Source organism: Ostrea edulis, chromosome 1 (assembly GCF_947568905.1).
Source record: "Ostrea edulis chromosome 1, xbOstEdul1.1, whole genome shotgun sequence".
NCBI lineage: Eukaryota > Metazoa > Mollusca > Bivalvia > Ostreida > Ostreidae > Ostrea > Ostrea edulis.
Genome location: NC_079164.1, coordinates 29,767,315 through 29,789,885, shown reverse-complemented (window position 1 = coordinate 29,789,885; position 22,571 = coordinate 29,767,315). Strand labels below are relative to the sequence as shown.

Sequence of the window (22,571 nt, the reverse complement as noted above, 5' to 3'; positions counted from 1 at the left end):
ATCATTGACATAACATAAACATTAAGCAGCAAAGCAGGTCACTAAATATATAGTGCACACATGCGCACGCACGAAGGAAAAATTCCAGTAGATATATTGGTAACAGAATGGCTGTGTGGTATGTTGTTTTAATTTTTGTAATTTCATTCTTGACAATTTTAATTTCGAAAAAATGTCGACTAAAGAAACAGTTTCCCGGTCCGAAGGGCACACCTGTTATTGGCGTGATTTGGGGTTTAGATCTTGCCAGTCTTCATTTAAAGTTATACGAATGGAGTAAACTGTACGGTGATATTTTCCAATTTTCGTGCCTGGGAAAAAAGTTCCTCGTCATCAACTCTTCTGTTGTACTTCGAGAACTTTTCCTAAAGGAGCCCAATTCAACTATCACAGCAGATCGTCCAGAAACGTTTTTTGGAAACTACATTTACAAAAACAGTGACGTTGTGTTTGCATCTTCAGACCATAAATGGGCAAGACGCAGGAAGCTGATGTACAAATTGTTGCATGCTTATGGGGAAGGTCTTGTGGACGTAGAAAGACAAATCAGATATAACTTACATTCTTTGACAGAGGAAATTCGATTGCTTCAGAACGGGACAATCGATCCAAGCAACATTGTAGAGGAGTTCATCTTAAACACAATCGAAGTTTTGGTAAGACCCGTACAAACTTTACAGCCATTAATATTTTCTCAGTGCAGTTTCAAAACATGTTTTCTGTATGTGAGTTGTATACCTGTACCTGATTTAAGCCGAGATGACCTTGCTTTTTATGGAACATGTTACCTTAACGTATACAGATAAAGGGGTATTAAAGGGGTATACCTTTTTTCCAAGAATACACCGGGCTTTTCCATCGAAAAGTTTAGTGAGCTTTTCTGATAACTTTTTGTCTGGGTCTGTCTGACAGTCCGTAAATTTGTAAGAGTTTCGACTTCCCCCAGAACCACGTGGCTAATTACAACCAAACTTGCTTGGGTAAAGATGATTCAAGGTTTTTCAATTATGGAAATCATCACCAAATATGGAAACAAGTCAAGGTCTGGTGATTTTCAGTTGTTACGATTGAATAACTTACAGGTCAATAATATCTATATCTTACATACTTGAAAGTTTCTCTATTTAAAAATATAGAAAAATATAAATAATAAAGTGTCTTTCTTTGGTTTGTTAAAAGGGAAATGAAGGTCGCAAAGTGAACTTTGCAGAAAAGTTTTGCAAAATGAAGTGGAGAAAATCAAGAATTGGTGAAAATTTTGTTGCATTTTTAACAAATCTTAAAACCCACTGGGCCAATTTTAATCAAACTTGGTGTGAATCATAATTGGCTAAATGGAATTCAAGTTGATTCAGATGAAGGACCACGCTCCCTCCAACGAGGAGATAATCAAGAAAAGGCAAAAATGGGATAGAATCATTTGAAAATATTCTACTCAAGAACCACTGGGCCAGAAAAGATAAAATTTGCATGAAAGCTTCATAACATGGTGTGGATTCAAGTTTGTTCAAATCATTGCCCCTGGGGGTAGGGTGGGGCGGCAATAAGGAATCAAAGTTTTACACGCGGATAGATCGGAAATTCTTTTAAAATCATTTTCTCAAGAACAACATGACCATGATTAGTCATATTGATATGCAAGTATTCCCAGGTAGTGCAAATTCTTCTTTTAATCATAGATTGGTACCACAATAAGGTTTTACGTAAAAATTTATTGGAAGCATCTTTAAAATTCTTCATCTCAACATCAGTAGGGACATAATTATAGTCATATTAATATAATATATTATAATAATAATATAAATAAGAGATCTACAGGTAGCTCAAATTCAAGTTTGTTCATATCAGGAGCCCCAAGGACAGGATGGGGTCACAGTAGGAGATCAAAGTTTTATAACAAATTCTTCTCAAGAGTGGCAGGGCCACACTAAATCATATCGAAATACAGATGTTTCCAAGTTGTGTACATGGATCCAAGCTTTCTATGCCCCTGCGATTGACCGAGACCACAGGGGCTAAGCCCGTTTTGGGCCCGAACTCTGTGAGAGTTCGGGCCCAAAACGGGCTTAGCCCCTGTGACCGAGACTATAACCTTGCTCATCACTTTTCAATGGTGAGTGATAGGACTGTCATATTTCACAATTTTACATGTGCATTCCTTGTGACAAGACCCTTTTCTGGCACCAAGGTTTTTAACCTTGGACTTTGACCTACTTTTAAGAAAACCTAACCTATATAGTATCTGTTGAACCATATAAAGTAGAGTTTTTATATTTTGTATACATATTTCTTATGGCAAGACCTTTCATTACAGGTGTTTGTGTACATACTATGATCTTTGATATTGTGACCTTGAGAAGGTTTGGGCCACGATATGGAGTCAAAAGTTTTCATAAAAATAAAGATTGAAAAATAATCTTTTAAAAATCACAAAGTTGATCAACAGCAGGACCATGGTTCATGTAACTCAGGTGAACGATATGGCCCATGGGCCTCTTGTTGATTATCATGACTATTTTCAACAGTTTTTACTTGTTCATTGCTTTTTTTAAATGCAACAAAGACTAATACCGATTTTTGTTGTTGCAAATTTGATTGCGATTTTTTTTCCAGCTAGTGGGGAGAAGTTATGGTCGACACGGGGAACTTCAATGTCTGTTGGGGAAGATGCAGCCAGTGGTCAATGAAATCGCCAATCTCGGTCCGGACATTGTATACAGCACGTTCCCCGTTCTTCGGTTCTTGCCTCTACCGACTTCCAGAAAAATTAAGGATTTCATTAAAATGAAATCAGATATGATGGAAATTCTAGATCGGCTATCGGTATTTACAGTTTTCAATTTCCCTGATCAGTTGGAATTAGGTGTATGTTTGAATGTATAAAGAATGTTACATGTTAAAATCAATATCACGTCATATCAGCCCGAGCAATCCGATATTGGACCGCGGTCGTCAGTTAATAATTTTACTATATAATATCTTATTCGTTATATACTTCTCTGTAATGACTGGCTAAATTCACACACGCGCGCGCGCAGGTGTTGGCATTTTTTAAAAGCAATCTCAAGCTGCTTATTAAAATTTACTTTAGGATGACCACTTTTAATCTTATATTATTTATAAGATTTATGAGCTGTTCGTTATCTTCATTTGTTCTTGCAATAAATTATTTCGTTTACAATCTAAACGCGTCACGTTGTGTTCGAATACGGAAGTTGCACAATGTACCATTTAGATTTAAACTAAAATTGTCATAGACGTGTGACAGTTGACGTATACTTTGTTTGCACGTCTATGATTAATCAATTCATGAACTATCGAGGAGAGGATCGCACATTTTGTCCGTAGTTTGCGACAAGGGTTCAATTGAAACTCTTTGGAATTTTTCGTTTTATTTTGAACCTTTCCAGTGTGGTGAACCTGTGGGTGTGTACCGGGCTCTGAAGGACGCCACCACTGAGAGGGACGCCGCAGGGGAGCGGTGGTTTACCGCGGACAACCACTGGACAATGATCCATGATATCATAACGGGAGGCAGGTGCTCCTTAAATTATAGATTACCTACATGTACCATAGAGAATGGTGGCTTATATGTGTTACCCATATAGTGAAATACTCTCAATTTTTATGTTATTCTTGTCCTTGAGTGTCTTGAAAAGTTGCTAAAAGCTAAATTAAAAAATACTGAAACAATCTGATTCGTTAAGAATAGCATCATGAGAGATGTCGGCGTAATTTGTAAATCCATGTGCACAAACAAATGTAATCAGCTGACTACGTAAAATATCTCAATTAGAAAATAAGCGCGTTTTTGATATAATGAATATGTAAATCTGCATGTGATGGGGACATAAATTAATTACTTGAAATTTCCTTATACGATTTTGGTGTGGAATGTGACATTGTGTAAATATTGCATGCAAGTAAGTTTGGCAATTGTCAATCCAAAAAACCCATTGCCGACTGAGATGAAACCGAAGTTGATAGTGACGACTTCCTTTGTTACACGTGTTTGTATAGTTATCACACTATACTGAATGAGATGGCAAACTTCACACAAAGCGTCCTATGTTTTGATGATGAATCGAACGCACATTAATTACGCGCAGTCAACATTTTTTTTTTTTTTTTGTACTTTGGTACATATAATACCACCCGTTGCCAAGTAATGTTGGCCATTGCTATGTTCTCTCACGCTGGAGGGTGGGGTTTTATCATTCAGAGGGTGTCAGATTGTTTTCATCAAATGTTTCTCAACCATGAAAGAATATATTATTACATTTTTTTCAAGCTATCGTTACGCCTCTATTGATTATAAGTATATGTAAAACCATATTTTGCAGTCCAGTTTCAGGATTGTCAATGTTTAGATTTCTAGACGTGAATTTCAATTTGAATGCCTATAGTACAAATATTAGAGATTTGGAACTATAATTCATTCGTTGTAAATTCATGAATTTGGTTGATATACATGCATTTTCCACACTGAACGCCAATTCTTAAAACTTTTGCATATCAAGCCAAATTTTTGTTTAAAACTTCAGTTTCAGTGCCAATAATTTGATCTATATAATTTACAAATATTAAACTTTTTCACATAAATCTGTATTGTTAGAAAATATGCTAGTACATTAATATAATTAATGCAATGATTGATTTGTGTTACTTATATTGTGACTTAACCCTTAATGCGAATAAATAGGTATAGAAAGCTTAAGGTTAAATAAATTTCTTTCAATGTAGAAATTAGAAACATACTTCCAAAAGAAGAAAAGGGCTAAACAAATCAGTTTCAAACCTCTTTTAAAAACTTTATTTGTTTGATTCTATTGATAGGGCATCTAAGCACAAAGGGAACATTACTGTCTCTCATTCATATTCTGGCCAAAAGACCGGATATTCAGAAGTCCATACAGAGTGAAATCGACAATGTCATAGGTGTGGACAGAGAACCAGTTTTGGCTGACAGACAGCACTGCCCTCTAGTGACAGCAGTTATCCTAGAAACGCTACGTTATATATCACATTTGCCCATTGTAACCCATAATACGTCTAAACCTACACACATTGATGGGATTCCAGTAGAGCGGAACACAACTGTAAGTCAGTTCGTATATTTTGATTATTCAATTGATAAAATCTATTCGATGTATAAAGCACACATTTACTGTGCACCAGTGTGACGATACATACATATGTACTACATAAAAGGTGAAGATAACGAACAGTGATCAATCTCATAACTCCTATAAGCATCACAAAATAGATAGTTGGGCAAACGCGGACCCCTGGAAACACCAGAGGTGGGATCAGCTGCCTAGGAGGAGTAAGCATCCCTGTCGACCAGTCACACCCGCCGTGAGCTCTATATCCTGATCAGGTAAACGGAGTTATCCGTAGTCAAAATCAGTGTGCCAAGAACGACCTAACAATCGGTATGAAACAATTCAGACAGCATTTGATCCAATGAGAGCACAATTCGTGCCCATGGGAATTCCAACAGACTGTTGGAAGACCTGATCACCAAAGACCACGACGATATTGTCAATGAGGAACTCTAGCATATTTTTTATTTCAACTTCAGAGTACTTGTGCGAGGAATCTGAGTGGTGATTAACAAAGTAATTTTTTGACTGACTGATCACTAGATTTGAATACTTCCGTTTTTCATTTTTGTTGAAGAAGCAACTGTCTTCGATGTCAAAAAGTCTAGTCTTTAATTTATCGTCAGGAATGGTCGTGTAAAGTGTTGAAATGTCATAGGTTTTGATGTTATTGATTTGGGAAAAAGTTTTTCGATTTAAAGTTTACTAAAAGTTCTATAGAACTTTTTAGAATCCACATTTGATTAACATCACTTCTGGCATATGTAGTCGCACAGTAAGTTTGAAGTTTCTCCTTCACAGATGTTAATATTTTCGTGAGGAGCAAAGATAGGGGCACTTACTGGATCCAGCAATGTATCTTTGTAAGAGTTTTTATGTAGTTTAGGAATCCAGTATAGGTATGGTAACTCATATTCATTCGACCAACTGACTGGGATATTAAATGTGTCTAAAACTGAAGCATGGTTTTGAAGAATTGTTTTCAACACCTGAATACAAACGGGATGATTTCAGCTTCTCCATCGTCAACTTCCCATACTTATGTAGCAATATTCCATTATCACCTGCATATGGTGTTTATATCTCTCAACTGGTTCGATACGCAAGAGCTTGTTCTGCGTATGGTCAGTTTTTAAATCGAGGCAGGCTACTGACAAACAAGTTGATGGCACAGGGGTTTCAAGAGTCTCGATTGAAGTCAGCATTTCTCAAATTCTATGGTCGTTATAACGATCTAGTTCGTCAATACAACCTATCATTGGGTCAAATGCTGTCTGACGTGTTTCATACCGATTGTTAGGCCGTTCTTGGCACACTGATTTTGACTACGGATAACTCCGTTTACCTGATCAGGATGTAGGGCTCATGGCGAGTGTGACCGGTCGACAGGGGATGCTTACTCCTCTTAAGCACCTGATCCCACCTCTGGTATATCCACGGGTCCGCGTTTGCCCAACTATCTATTCTGTATTGCGTATAGGAGTTATGAGATTGATCACTGTTCGTTATCTTCACCTTTTATTTAATAAATGTATGATGTGTCGTACTGTCTCATAAATACATGTACACATGTACGTAGCTGCAGAACTGTAGCTCTCTGAAAAAATATTTTGACGGAACAGAGAACTACAGTTCCACCCCTAATAAAAACCTTCGATTTACGGCGCACAAAAAGCTGCGCACGGTTGAGACCTGATATCTTTGTATTCTTGTGTTGCTGTCTCATAAATTTAATATCAAAAAATTCTTAACATATTTTCCTACGAGAGTTGTGTCCAAACATACCTTCAAATATTCATTAAAGCCCCATACGACCCGAGAACTCCCAGCTTCAAATGATTTCGTTTGTTGACGTAGCCATGTTAGGTAGCCGGGTCAATTCGAACCCTGTTGTTGGTATACATGTACATTCATAAAATTTGTTATAAGTTATATGTTCGCTCTTCATTTATTATCAACACGAATAATTTATAGAAAAAAAATAAAGTTTTTCTAAAGGTAAAATAAACTCTTGATTAATGATAATGCTACAAAAGTCCTTAACACTCGTGTGAAAAGGATGGAGACCGGGCCAGACTAATGAAAGCCGCATTGCCGTGAGTTTAGCTATTTGAATAATTATTATTTAAAGGAACTGGAATGATATATTATTTAAAATATTTGAGGGGATATTAGTTCACATCTAGACGTTATTGTGCAAGTATGGAAATGAACCGGGGTTCGAATTGACCCGGTTACCTAACATGACTATGTCAACACACGAATTCATTTGAAGCTGGGAGTTTTCGGGTCGTATGGGGCTTTAATGAATATTTGAAGGTATGTTTGGACACAACTCTCGTAGGAAAATATGTTAAAGCTGTATGGTCCGAATTACAATATTTTTTTCCATCTCATAAAAACGCTATTAAATCATCGCACGTATGTAGTTATGAGATTGTACGACATATCATAAATTATTTCACCTGTTTTAACCCGAATAATTTGATTTTAAATCGATGTTTACAAATAACCGCGTCACTCTGCCATTTCAAGTGACAGTCACGTGACCAGTTCAAACTTTCAAATCATCGGTGGTCATATCTGTGTAAAGCTGTGTATTTTGTTATAATAGTATCGTACCATAAGTTTAATAGAAATAAAAATATCAAATACCTCTTAATAATTCGTTGTTTTACGCTCTTTCAGCCTTAAAACTAGACAGTTGCGTATGAGTTAATACATCATGTTGGGATTCCCCTGACGCGCGTGGGTCTATTTATAGACGTCTATTATGGGATGATTTATATGTAGCCACTATATTTACTTTCTAAATAATATTCGCACTGTTTTCTTTTACATGCAGATGTTTTCAAGCATGTAATTAAGGAAAAGTTAATAACTTTATAAAGTAATTAATCTGCTTTAAAGTAATTATGTACAAAAATAATACATGAATATCGGGTCATACAGCTTTAAGAATTTTTTTATATTAAATTTATGAGACAGCAACACAAAAATACAACGATAGCAGGTCTCAACCGTGCGCAGCTTTTTGTGCGCCGTAAATCGAAGGTTTTTATTAGGGGTGGAACTGTAGCTCTCTGTTCCGTCAAAATATTTTTTTCAGAGAGCTACAGTTCTGCAGCTAGTATGTGCGATAATGAACAGTGTTTTTACAAGATGGACAAAATTTGCCGAAATTCGGACTACTCAACTTTAATGATGTTGAAATATTTCCAGATTATCGTGAATCTGTGGACGATGCATCATAATGCTAAGGAGTGGGACATCCCTTTTGTATTTAAACCGGAGAGATTTTTACATGCAGATGGCAGTTTGTTACCATCAACAAATACGATCAGAAAAAGGCTAGTAAAACTAGTGTAGCATCGCTTAGTTTATATCACTCATGCGAGTGGCAGGGAACAATTTTTTTATACTCCAAACATGTGGGTAGGGGGTATACATCAAAGTCAGATTTTGAGACTAACGAAAAATCATACTTCCATTTTATGTTAATACTTGCATTTCATATTGGTGTAGTTAAATTATTATCCTAAATTGCATGCACTCCATACATACAGCATGGTGCACAAAACATGCTCTGAGCAATTTTCCCTTTTCTCGCTTTGATTTTCTCTCTCATTTGGGCTAAATTCGTAACACCCATCAGAGTACGGTGCGAGAGGATTATACAACTGTGCACAATCAAGAACTCTGTCTTCCCTTCTTCATAATCTGTCTTTCATCTGGGACCATCCACCTTCCCACTGAACTACAACCTTGTGTTGGACCGTGTAAGTTTTCGTCTGAATTTCTTCAGCAACTGACCACGTGTACTACTTCCGTATTTGCACCATCTATATGCTAAGGAATCAAGCTGACACCAACATGTTGCGTATCAATTTTTTCATTAAGCACTCGGCTACACTTGACATGTATCCTAAAATTATTTTACACATGTGATATCGCTTAAAATATGGGGTATTTCTATTTTTAAGAAAGCTGTGCGAAACTATCCCCTGATACCTTGATTTAAAATAAAATAAATATCTTGCAAAACAAAGCAATACATTTTGAGAAAATTCGGAGCCTCATTATAATACCGAATTTCTCTTCATATTTCTTTGCTGGTTTTTTTCTTCTTGGTGCAGGATGCTTGCCTTCGGAGTAGGAAAACGAGGTTGTGTAGGTGACGTCTTCGCCATGTCCAGGATTTTTCTGTTCGTATCGACCCTCCTGCAACATTTTACTATTTTGGAGCCCAAGGATGAACCACTACCAGATCTCCTACCCCGGGATTTGGATCCAGGAGTTGTTTTACAAACAAAACCATTCAAAGTCCGATTTGTGAAGAGAAATAATAGATATTGAACATGAGTACAAAATACTACAAATGGAATAAAGCTCTGCAAGAAGGCCTTGATCTTTTTATATTGGATCACAATACATGTACTGTTGTATACAAGACCTTTCTCTCCATCTTTCTCTCTATAGCCTCTAGCCATGAAACGTGTAGTGTTTAGTGAGGACACCTCACAATACACACATTATTGTAAAAGTTTACTCAATACTTTCCTTCATATTGTGAAAATGGGAATATCAGTAGGAAAATATCACTTGTCCCCACTAATTCAATACCTTGTTTCTAATCCTTTCACATTCTGTAGATTACAATGCATATTTAAAGCAACGTAATTGTACAAATAAAATTTTTGTCCCATTTGTATATTTCCGTCATCACAACGCAGGTCAAAGGATTAAAAATTGTCCTCACTATACTACAGGTTTTATCATCTCTCTCTCTCTCTCTCTCTCTCTCTCTCTCTCTCTCTAAGCAATATCACATAATATCACATTATCATTTGGCGACTTTGTTATTCTATGCATCAACGATGCAGCACATGCTGAAAACTGCACTGATTTCAGACATAAATCGTAAATCTAAACAATTTCGTGCAATCCATTCACAAAAATCTCTTTTGAAAAAGTGAACGCTAGAAAAACTCTTAACTATAAAACACCACACTGAGTTCGTACACATGATGCATAAGGATTCGCTGTGGTGAAATTTGCTGGCTTTACTTGGGCGCGTTCCCACAATTCCCCTTCAAAAAGGCGGGGCCAAAGTCTCCTTCCATGGCTACGTACCGTCGCTGTGTGTCATATCGGTAAAATCTGCAACAAATAAAAAGATGTCAGACATGAATGTTTCTTGAATATTTTGTCGGGTCTGTTGCAACAAATATTTTGCACTTTTACAATGAATTTATAATTTGCTGTAGTACTGTTCTGTGAAATTGTTTTGTTACATCGAAAACAACACTGTTACAATCTTGTTGGTAACATTCTGAAAAAAATTGATCAATTGTCATGATCTTTGGGAATTACATATTTGTATAATTATTAGAATTTGAATATCAATACGGACTGAAGTTTTATTGATTTCATGCACTACCTATAGCTCACACATTGGGAGGAGAGAAAATGGTTTACAATTGTTTGATACTTCATACATATTTCTACACTTACTTATCATCTTTAAAGAAATAGATTGTTCTAGAGTCCCACCGAACGGCAGCGTCTATTTCATTCGGAATTCCTCTATACTGACTTCGGATGTAGCGATGTGATCCGACCTTGACCTCACCATTCATCCTCATTCTCCACATAATTCCACTCTGTCAAGTAAGAGTTAGAATTGTAAATATTTTCCTCTTGCACTGTTTAAATATGCTCATTCATAAAAATATATTACCATACTGACAAATACGTACGCCAAACACTTCTACGTCATTTCCCGATCCAGATGTGGCAATCACGGCCCTCGGCCTTTCTGGCATGGTCCGGGGGCCTCCCTGAACCAATATCGTACCCATACGGTTCCTCATGCGGTCAAACTGCCAAATTCTTTGACCTACAATGATATGTATAACGGTGTGACCGTTGAACGGAGTGAAGCATGAAATGGATATTGACTGTCCCAAGTGTTAATCATAATCGTAAATTAAGTACGGTAAATTAGAAATAAAAACCATTCCATCATTTTGAAATTATTTATGAAATATCTCTGGGGCTAAACGCCCAGTAACATCCAAATACAAAAGATTTTTCATATGAAATTGGATATAGGCCCACTGGGAATTGAAGGGGTGCTAATTAAAGCATGTGATGTTGCAGTTGAGATTGCTTTACATTATGCAACACGACTTCATCTAATGCGGGGAATATAAATACTAGTAACGCAGGTAACGTAAACGGTGATTTGTGATGACATTACACCATGTTGTCTGCTGATCCAAACTGTTTGTGGTCATATCCAAACTATTTAGTGTATCTATGGGTTGTTCGATGAAGTACCGCAGTTTTATATTTTTTATTCATAGAAACTCATGAGGTGGTCCTTCTATTTAACCGTATCACTGTTTTCTAAAGAATGATTTGCTGAAAACTTTTACGATAATAATTTTAGAAATGAATTATTATGAACAAAGTGAGTGTTTTGATTACAAATTGCCCATCAGGGTCTTGTATTTTGGCAATCATATTAATTCTAAGGTAATGCTCGAATAATCGTTGAAGCGACTAATGAATCGATTACTCGGAACTCCTTTTGTGGCTTCATACGAATTAAAACGTGGACAGTGCTCACAATAATCAGATAGTTGAACAAAATGGCGGCCCCCTTATAGCTCACAAAATTTTCCGTGAACGTAGGTAGAGATCATCTCTGTTCTATTGCCGATTTTTTTCTTTCACAGAGGGTTTATCTTTAGAGTCTGTCTTCGGGAAAGGTATTCAGCCCGTCCGAGCTTCGTTCGGTAAAATCCGTTCCATTTAAAAGCATGGTAGAATAAAGGCTTATGAAAAGGACGTAGTGAGTTTGAAGTGGCGTCTCTGAATTCAATGTCTTAGTTTCTTAATGAGAGAAAAATGTTAGAATTACCTCTCATGAAGAAGGTGCGGCCTAAACTGGGGATGCTGTATGCTGCCTCCATATTCCAGGGAGCTCGCCGGAAGAGATTATTGACCCGAAAACGATCTAAGAAGCCCCGCTCTGTTATACGCATCACATAGTTCCTTCGCAGAAACACTAACAGCGTGCCATCGAAATCTGCCAAATAAAGCAGTTTTTATGTCAGAAAACAAATATCTTTTTAACTTTGACATTAGAAAAAATGAATTAACAAACCCTACCACACTGTATACATCATGTAACCGTTATTCTGAATAAGAAAAACACTCACCCCTGACGGCAGCTTGTATTCTGATGCTACAGTTTGTTGGTAAGGTGGGAGTTTGGGTAGGTCTAGGCGTGGGGGCTGGGGTGATGCGGGGCTGGGGGGCCCGAGTAGTTGGTCGGAATGTAGTCAGAGGTCTGGGAGTGGTGGTCTCCCTTCCAGGTCCGGGTCCTAAAAAATTGCATTAGAATTAGTGAATTGTTTTAGGTACTCAAATAAAGTACATAGCATATTCCAATGATGACGTCATTTCTAACATTCGTTTATTAAAATAGGGATCTGTTTCGTACACACAGGGGACTTGGTGCACTAAAGAGTTATAAAAAGCCAATCCCATGCACAATTCTGATACATTTCCATGAATGATCCAATCAAACAGATATGATTAACTGATAGTGTTATACCTATACTGATTTTCACTATATATTATATATAAATGGAATTCGACATATTTTGCTGATTCCCTATTCATCAACGTGAAATAACGGATTCCGTGCAAAAAGGTGGTCAGTTCGATGGACTAATACACACCTATTCAGAACTCTTAGCATCTTTTTTATCTTATGGAAAGTTCTGAATGGTTTGTTGGTTGGTTGTTTTACGTCCCGTTAGAATTTTTCACTTGAAGTACATGTACCACACATTAAGACTTATGCTTAGTGATCAGGGTCGTAGCAGCGAGGGTCTTTAACATGCCAACGCCTGCTGCGACACGGGACCTTCGTTTTTAATAACATCCGAAAAACCCGTGATTCTCATTTCCAAATGTCGAGCGTTTAGCGAATGAACAATCTGCCATGGCACGAGCAGGACTCGAACTCACGACCTCCCAGTTACGAAGCGAACGCTCTACCACTGAACTACAGCGACCGGTGTGTTCCGAATGGAATCATGAATATTCATTATATAAAATGAAATTCTTCGCCTTATAAAATAGGCTTGCCCTCAAGGAACCGGATACTCAAATACATTGTGTTTCCCGTACTACATACCGTACAAACTCTGAATCCCCCGTATGTCGTCTGTGTGCAGCTTAAAGGTGGCGTTGTATCCCGCATAGTATGGAAACATGAGGGCTCCCTGAATGTCGGAATGAAAGAGACCCAAAGTGTGGCCGAACTCGTGCACTGCCACAGTGAAAAAGTCCGTCTTTGTGTCTCCCACTTCATCCCCAAAGCCCCAGTCTTCTTCCTCATCAAAGTGAACGCGACCATTTGAGGGGAAAAACGCATGCGCAAGAACACGGCCTGAAAAAGAAATAGAGTTCAACATTTTCAACGTGATGATATCGTAAACTTCAGCACAGGGCTATAATGATAAGGGCCTAATCTGGCCTAGTCACCGCAGTGATTGCCTAATATGGTCCTAGACACCGCAGTGATTGCCTAATCTGGCCCTAGTCACCGCAGTGATTGCCTAATCTGGTCCTAGACACCGCAGTGATTGCCTAATCTGGCCCTAGTCACCGCAGTGATTGCCTAATCTGGCCCTAGTCACCGCAATGATTGCCTAATCTGGCCTTAGTCACCGCTGTGATTGCCTAATCTGGCCCTAGTCACCGCAGTGACTGCCTAATATGGTCCTAGACACCGCAGTGATTGCCTAATCTGGCCCTAGTCACCGCTGTGATTGCCTAATCTGGCCCTAGTCACCGCTGTGATTGCCTAATCTGGCCCTAGTCACCGCTGTGATTGCAATGGAACATAATTCATTATGGTATGTTTGAACTATCTAATTTAATAGCATGTTTGCAGAAAGATTGATTGATTGATTGATGTTTTCCGCCACACTCAACAATTTTTCAGTTATCTGGTGGCGCCCAGTTTTTATTGGTGGAAGAGAGAACCCAGATACAATGTATCTGGGAAGAGACCACCGACCTTCCGAAAGTAAACTGGGAAACTTTCTCACTTACGGAGAGGCCGTGTGATTTTGAGCGCGATGCTCTAACCACTCGGCCACGGAGGCCCCTGTTTGCAGAAAGAGAAATTATATAAAACGTGCAGTTTTTCATTAATAAAATAAAATTCCGTGAAATGTTTATTACTTATGTTGCCGTACGTTAGAATCATTAGCAGCATTTTTCTACGAGTAATATCAATATAAAGTTAACTTTGTACAAGTCATTTTGGGGAGGGGGGGGGGGGGGCAACATCAGACACGTATACATAGTCCTTCATAAAGAATGTGAAAGCTTACATACCTCGACCATCAAAGGCATTTGCGTTCCCATCACCATGGACACGGGTCTCGAATGAGATATTAATGTCGGTGTCGCCTGACGATTCAGTAAATCGGAGAGGTGTCACATCGGACCAGTGTCTCAGCGCTCTCCTCGTCTCAGAGCTTCCAACAAAAATATACTTATTTCAAAATCAACTGATTAGTTACTGCAATAAATCGGAGAGGTGTCACATCGGACCAGTGTCTCAGCACTCTTCTTGTCTCAGAGCTTCCAAGGAAAATATACTTATATCAAATCAACTGATTAGTTACTGAAGTAGACCCGCGGGCCCAACACGGTGGGCATAAAACTCTGTAAGAAACCCATCTGATGGCGTGTATTCTGAATCTAATTGTGCATGATTAAAACAGAGACATTTAAAGCATAGAACTTATGAAATGTATGACAATAAACAAAAGATCCATGTTTATCAATTACTTCTAAAACTTTAGATCGAACTGAAAGTTGTGCTTTTTTTCTTCGATGATTTCATATTAATTTGGCAAGCTGTAGGCTTCTTAGTAATAATGAACAACATTTATAAAAGATAGTTTCCTACATACAATGCACTGTAATGTAAATTTTGCATTCCTAATGACACCTCATGGGACTGTGAACTTGCCACAAAATTTTGTTACATGTATGCATTTCTAACATATGTTTATTCTCCAACACGAGATCGCTGCCAAGTGCCTTTGAATACTTCTTAATCAAATGTTGAAAAGGCAAAAAACTTAAACGTCCCTTGCAAATTTCGATCAGTGGTGAGCTAAAAATATTTGAATATTCGTATTTAAAAATTTATGAAAGCATGAATGAAAAGAGAAGAAAACGAACAGTGACCAATCTCATGACTCCTATAAGGAATACAAAATAGAGAATTGGGCAAGCACGGACCCCTGGATATACCAGAGGTGGGATCAGGCGCCTAGGAGGAGTAAGCATCCCTTGTCGACCGGTCACACCCACCGTGGCCCTATATCTTGATTAGGTAAACGGATTTATCAGTAGTCAAAATCGATGTACCAAGTACGGCCTAACAATCTGTATGAAACACGTCAGACAGCAATTGACCCAATGATAGGCTGTATTGCCAAACTAGATTGTTATGGTAAACGGAGTTATCCGTAGTCAAAATCAGTGTGCCAAGAACGGCCTAACATTCGGTATGGAACAAGTCAAACAGCATTTGACCCAATGATAGGTTGTATTGGCAAACTAAATTGTATTGATAAATTGAACTGAATGTACATGTACATGCAATCTTCACATACACATACGATTCTAGACACAGGAAACCAGTTATATAATATAATATTTTCTTTGAGAACTTTGATCAACTTCTACATACTTGAACGTGTCTATTTTAGTCCGAGTTCATCATGGTAAAACTTACAGAGTTTTTGGACGGCTCAGTTTCCTGGAATATTTAGTAATTTTCCACGAGAGTGTTGTTTTCCTCCATTTTGGACCTAAATGGAAAATGAAAATAAAGATTAAATGGTCTGGTGGTCTATTTTTTTTAAAACTATGACAGTGTCAAATACAGAACATATACGTCATATTGTATCCTATATAATTGTATTCGCACTCATATATTTTACAGAGGGATTTTCAAAACGTGAATGTGTTTCTAACATTATTTCTTTTAATCTTATGAAGACATTTGAGAAGCTGACCTAAATTAAATTGTTGGGGTTGGAGATCAGGGTTCATGACCTCATCCTTCTGCATGACATCTTCACAAGCGCAGCGCCTCCTGTTCATTACTTCTTCGTCGGCAGGTCCGATAACTCCGGTCACCTCAATGTTACTAAACATCTGCCACCATCTGAAAGAAAGAAAAACAATCTATGATAAAGGTTGCTATAACACATCTCGTGCTTCTACCGTATAGTTTAATTAATCCATTTTTAATCGAATGAGTGATTTGGATTCTCATGGAACTGCACTTCCAGTCGGACACATTAACATTTGGAGTAAACCGATCTGATTTGCTGCATCTAGATACTCTAGATGGTACTGACTAAAACCCGGTCTCGGTCCCGGTCTTGGTCCCGTGACTAAAACCCAGTCTTCGGTCCCGGTCCCAGATTTTTTATTTCATAAAAACAGAATATATCAGAATATTTGAGCCCCATTTCTCGTTAATTTAGATATTAAATCTCATGCCTGCATTCAGATAGTTGATTGATCATATTATTTTCTTCTTTCGTGATGTGAAAACTCCGGGACCAGTGGGACCGACAAATAAAAACAATGCTAAAAGCCGGTCCCGGTCTCGACAGTTTTCCTCAATGGTGGTTTTAATCTACCTTTTCATTAAAAAAAAAATAAGGATGTGATACTCAATGACATCCCTTTGTATACCCATGTTTCTGATTTATTGTATGTGTGCACGGTTTTATTCCATTTTTCTTTTTTTATATCAGAGTCGAACTCAACTAGGCCTCCATGACATTTTTTTCCGAAATGAACGCGTTACATTACATTTTCATTAGAAGATAAGGATGTAGGGGAGAAATAATATATATGTACAAAATGTACTTATCCTCGTGTATTTCTTTGTTATTTACTGTTGCATATAGTTGAGTTTTTTGTTTAAATAATTCATTGTTTTCATTCAGGTTAAACACCTGACCACACGGTTGATAAAACAATTCAATGTTGGTGTATTCCGAACCCGCTCTCTGTTCTCTATTCACGTATGTATATATATATATATTCACGGCTGACTGTTCTCTCTCGCGCGCGCTTTCTCTCTCTCTCGCGCGCGCTTTCTCTCTCTCTCTCTCTCTCTCTCTCTCTCTCTCTCTCTCTCTCTCTCTCGTTCACATTAGGAAGTAAACACACCCAGACCTTTCATCACATATTTACCCTTTAATCTAGTGGATCCATATCAACTTTCTAACTCCATGCGCTGAATGAACCCGGGGTACGTCACATTCAACTGCACACACATACACAGACACACACACACAAACTCTGATGCCGATGTAAGAAACACAAGCACATCTAACAATGAAAGCTCCATGACCCTCCACGTCACAGGAAACATACACATTCTCTAAATGACGATATACATGGTGGAAAATTCATCGTCAACATTCACACATCCAAATTCATCCAAAAAAAAAAAAAAAGACCGCGCGTCATCTATGGCACATATTCGGATGACTGACACATTCATGGATAATCACACAATTTCAAAGTAAAACGTTCTAAAATGTAAATGTCTCTCTCATTAAAACAAATTATATTTCATGAATTTAACATTGTGACAGTCAATATTTATTTTTATAAGTTTATATTTCCCAACGAACTATTTGTAGCGGCGTAATGTTAACGTTACGAATATAGTTCGGGTTGAGGTAAACAAAACAGAATGTTTTGGAAATGCGAATTCAATGGTATGTTGGGATAAATATGTGATAAAAAGAATATCCCATGGTTTGTGGTTGAATATGATTATTATCCAACTCGTTGTATGTTTTCTATTCCCTCGCCAAGGCTCGTGGATAAAAAAACACGCAACTCGTTGGATAATAATCATATCCAACCACAAAGCATGGGATATCATGGTAGAGTATATCTTTGCTGAGAGTATGCCATCGTCTGATACCCACGGCTGATCTCGTCTTCTACTCATCATCGTGATGAGTAGAAGACGAGATCAGCCGTGGGTATCCGACGATGAGAGTATGCACGAGGACATCGAGGCTTAAAGGACACATCTCATGTTTTTAAACTTTTTAATTTTTTCAGCAAAATTAATTCATTTCATGCCTAAAACTACTTTACATGTGTTTTAAATGAAACAGTTTGCGTAGTTTTCGAATTTGAAAGCGATGAAATTCAAATCTTGCGATATGCATATTTTCTTCGATATTTTACGCGCCATTATCTGTGACGTCATATGCGACCTCGAGCGAGAAGATTTGAAAACAGTTGATAGCCATTTCATAAACAGATTAGATTTAATTGACAAACAAACAATTATCACATTAACAGCTTGTAAATAACACTGCATTAGAGTGTTTTGTGCCGTTTAAGCGTGTACTTGCTGTCAGTAGAGAGGATTTGGACTGTGTTTTTTTCAATTTTCGAAGGAAGGTATGAGGGACAAGCCGTGAATATTTTTTGTCGGCACAACGACTTTGCCATAAAAACTCCCAGTAGAATTTGTCCCTGTACTTTTCCAAACAAGCACTTGGACAAAGACGTAGATAAACTGCAAGAAAATTGTTCTATCGAAGCTACGCACTGTTCCATATAGGCCTACGGCATATGCTTTCCGTTCTGCTCTCGAATTCAATACACACTCGCACCAACTGACCTTCACCTTGTAACAACATAGGCAGAACTTTGTTAGCAGTGTCTACCAACTGGTAGTTTTAAAAAGGAAATTTAAAGATAATTGAACTTTCAATTATTAATAAAAAAAATATAATATTTCCCGACTTTTGAATTGAATTATAATTAATGCTTTCATTTTTTTTTTTTTTAAGAAAAGCGTACGTGTTTACAACAACAGCACGCCGCGCTCCCACTTCGTAAGTAACAACGTGTTGATAACAAAAAATAATTATTAGGCCTAATAAAATTGCTTTAATAAAATAATTTAAAAGTATTGTGATTTTCACAATAAGTTTGATCATTATTATTTTTTTTTCCCGAAATGCACCCGTGACAGTAGGCCTAGTTGTCAATGATACATAATCGTATCATAATTTAGGCCTATCTAACTTCTCCAAAAATAAATTTAATAATTATTGCACTGTTTATTTTAGAAAAGCAAAAACGCTAATTACAGTTGTTTACAGAAATGGCATTACCAAATTGTGTTTGGACAGTGATCCCATGTATACATGTAAATATTATTTACTCGCAAATTTATGCAGATTTCATACTCGCTTTTCTCGCACTGGTGGCTAAAAGATATAAGACTCGGGAAATTTGTCAACATCGAAATAAATGTTATCCATGGTAAATAAATTAAGCCCCTAAAACCCGAGTTTTTAAAAATATCTAACACTACTTTTACAACAAGTTGATCGACGAAGGTCGCATATGACGTCACTGTACCACGTGACTACCTATCTAATTAACTAGGCTTTTTGAAATCGGGGCTTAGATTTAAGTCCGTATTGTGGCTAATTATCGCAATACTTCAGCGAACGAACTATTACAATTAATTTCTATAAGCATAAGGAAGACAAAATGCATATAATTCTGTATACTTTGAAAACACGAGATGTGTCCTTTAACTAGTTGATAGTAGCAACTTCCGGTTAAAGAATCATATCACGTAGTTCTTCACCGTGACTCACTTGAACAACTATGTGATTACTCATCGTGAAGCAGGCTCCAGTACGGTTAATGACTCAACACGAGAGTAGATACTTCGTACTTAGAATGTAAAGTATACCTTCGTTGAATAACAAAGATAGATAGATAAATAGATAGATAGACCAATCGTGCTTAGAATGGTAGAGCGTGTAAAATATACCTCCTTTGAATAACTATAAGATAGATAGATAGATAGATACATGTAGATAGATAGATAGATAGATAGATAGATACATGTAGATAGATAGATAGATATATAGATACATGTAGATAGATAGATAGATAGATACATGTAGATAGATAGATAGATATATAGATACATGTAGATAGATAGATAGATAGATAGATACATGTAGATAGATAGATAGATAGATACATGTAGATAGATAGATACATGTAGATAGATAGATAGATAGATACATGTAGATAGATAGATACATGTAGATAGATAGATATATAGATACATGTAGATAGATAGATAGATACATGTAGATAGATAGATAGTATACTATCATCTAACTCCAAACAAAACAAGACGTAATTGACAAAGCACAATGAGGCATGTCATGTAGGTACTAAAGAAAGAAATGCATGCCTTCTTGATCTCCTTAGCACTTTTATATTCCTTACTTGATTGCATAAACTCTATTCTCAGGACTGGCCAACCTCTCGTTGTTGCAGTTCTCAATCAAGTATCCATATTTACATAGGTATCTCTAAACACAAATAAACTTTTATTAGTCTTTTTCCATTATATATATATATACAGTATATATATATATATATAGAGAGAGAGAGAGAGAGAGAGAGAGAGAGATGTACGTAAATTAATGAGACATGATTAGGGATAAAATCTCGCATCGAAATCCCTCACCTCAATTTCCTCCGTGCTCTTTTCGCCCGTGACAGTAGATAAGACTAGAATGGCCACAAGGCCCAAAATCCTCCGTAGCGACATGATGTGAACAACCGCTAGAACAGAAATTCTTACTTATATACAGAACTGAGAGAGCACTTCAATTCATTGTGACGTTATTATATCACTCAACTTCCGAATCTCTTTATGTCCAGTGCTGTTCCATCAGGTCTCATCGTAGACTACCAAGATACAGAGCAACTTGATTCAATGAGGGAAAAGCCCCAAGTCTCAACAGGAAACGATGTCGGTTTGGGGGGGATCACACTCTTGACTCATGCATCACTAACAAATATTTAAGAAAAAGGGATTGAATGCTTTTCCTTCATTAGGAATGTCATATGTGTTTTTCTTTATGTAAACAAACTAAAGTCCAGTTAATTGTTAAATTGAAATTATCATATTAAAACTTGATTTACACACGTATTGCCTCAAATATACTTGTAATGAAACGAATCCTTTAGAAATGAATATCATTAATCATGTCATTTATATCCCATACCTCAAAAAGGGCCCCGAGTTCAATAAGTTTCGGCTAAATGTGAAGATTAAGCGTTATTAAATGTGAAGATTAAGCGTTATTAAATGTGAAGATTAAGCGTTATTTAATGTGAAGATTAAGCGTTATTTAATGTGAAGATTAAGCGTTATTTAATGTGAAGATTAAGCGTTATTTAATGTGAAGATTAAGCGTTATTTAATGTGAAGATTAAGCGTTATTAAATGTGAAGATTAAGCGTTATTAAATGTGAAGATTAAGCGTTATTTAATGTGAAGATTAAGCGTTATTAAATGTGAAGATTAAGCGTTATTAAATGTGAAGATTAAGCGTTATTTAATGTGAAGATTAAGCGTTATTTAATGTGAAGATTAAGCGTTATTTAATGTGAAGATTAAGCGTTATTTAATGTGAAGATTAAGCGTTTCGACGTTAAAGTATTACATGTAAGTTTCTTGTTACAGTGTAAAAAAAAAAATCAAAGTGAAGCTCAATACGACAAGCCTTAGTAAAAGAATTATTCAACATGAATACAGTGTCCGTCCCCGGTTACTACATTACCCCCCCCCCCCCCCCCCCCCTATCGACGGTAACCTTCTCCGACTTCAAAAATTTCTTTACAAGCTCAGATGTATGTGATGGAGCATTATCATGAAGTAGACGAACATGCCTAAATCTGACACAGGGCGTCGATTTCTCCAGCTATTTTAGTATAACATCTCGGTAATACTGACCTGCAACACTTTTGCCCTTCGACACCGGAAGTTGTGCAGTTATTACATGTATCTATACCACCACATGAGAAGAATATGCAATAAAGATGTGGTTCTTTTGGCAACTACAGACCTTGTACCGTGTTTAGTTAGCCATATTTTGTTTCCAATTTTTCTTACTGGTTCGAAATAGTGAACCCGGGTTTCATCACAAGTAACAATGTTTGCAAATTGTCTTTGATTGAATTTGGGAAATATTTTGAGCAATTGCTTAATGGCTTGTACTTGTACCCGTTTTTGGTCATCTGTTAACATATGCGATAGCCATCTGGCAGAAATCTTTCGTACTTTCAAATTACGCTTCAAAATGCAATGCACCCGCGATAGCGATATGCCGACAGCTTTGGTAATATCACGAATCGTGTATCTGCCATCACTTTCAATTATTTCCCTGACTTTTGAGACATTTGCCTTGCCTGTTACAGTCACAGGTCGGCCAGATTTTGCTGCATCTTTGACAGATTCTGTGTCAGTCAGAAGGA

The 22,571-nt window shown here is 37.1% G+C and overlaps 2 protein-coding genes across 3 annotated transcripts; one reads left to right on the top strand and one right to left on the bottom strand.

Moving 5' to 3' along the window:
* Positions 1-48: 48 nt before the first annotated feature.
* On the top strand, positions 49-9,506 carry LOC125663947 (cytochrome P450 1A1-like). 2 transcript variants are annotated; one of them, XM_048896399.2, is made up of 6 exons: positions 49-656; positions 2,614-2,823; positions 3,411-3,534; positions 4,837-5,099; positions 8,328-8,455; positions 9,242-9,506. In XM_048896399.2, the coding sequence occupies exons 1-6, from the start codon at positions 108-110 to the stop codon at positions 9,459-9,461; spliced, it is 1,494 nt and encodes a 497-aa protein (XP_048752356.1). In that variant the 5' UTR covers positions 49-107; the 3' UTR covers positions 9,462-9,506. The 2 variants fall into 2 exon arrangements, with proteins under 2 accessions (XP_048752356.1, XP_056020711.1); XM_056164736.1 differs by lacking the exon at positions 2,614-2,823 and having other exon boundaries at positions 75-656.
* On the bottom strand, positions 8,982-21,058 carry LOC125663945 (matrix metalloproteinase-19-like). The gene is made up of 11 exons (XM_048896397.2): positions 20,776-21,058; positions 20,532-20,617; positions 16,232-16,383; positions 15,949-16,024; positions 14,532-14,674; positions 13,321-13,575; positions 12,335-12,499; positions 12,034-12,201; positions 10,865-11,004; positions 10,620-10,768; positions 8,982-10,265 (listed from the first exon to the last, which is right to left on the bottom strand). The coding sequence occupies exons 1-11, from the start codon at positions 20,857-20,859 to the stop codon at positions 10,169-10,171; spliced, it is 1,515 nt and encodes a 504-aa protein (XP_048752354.1). The 5' UTR covers positions 20,860-21,058; the 3' UTR covers positions 8,982-10,168.
* Positions 21,059-22,571: the final 1,513 nt, after the last annotated feature.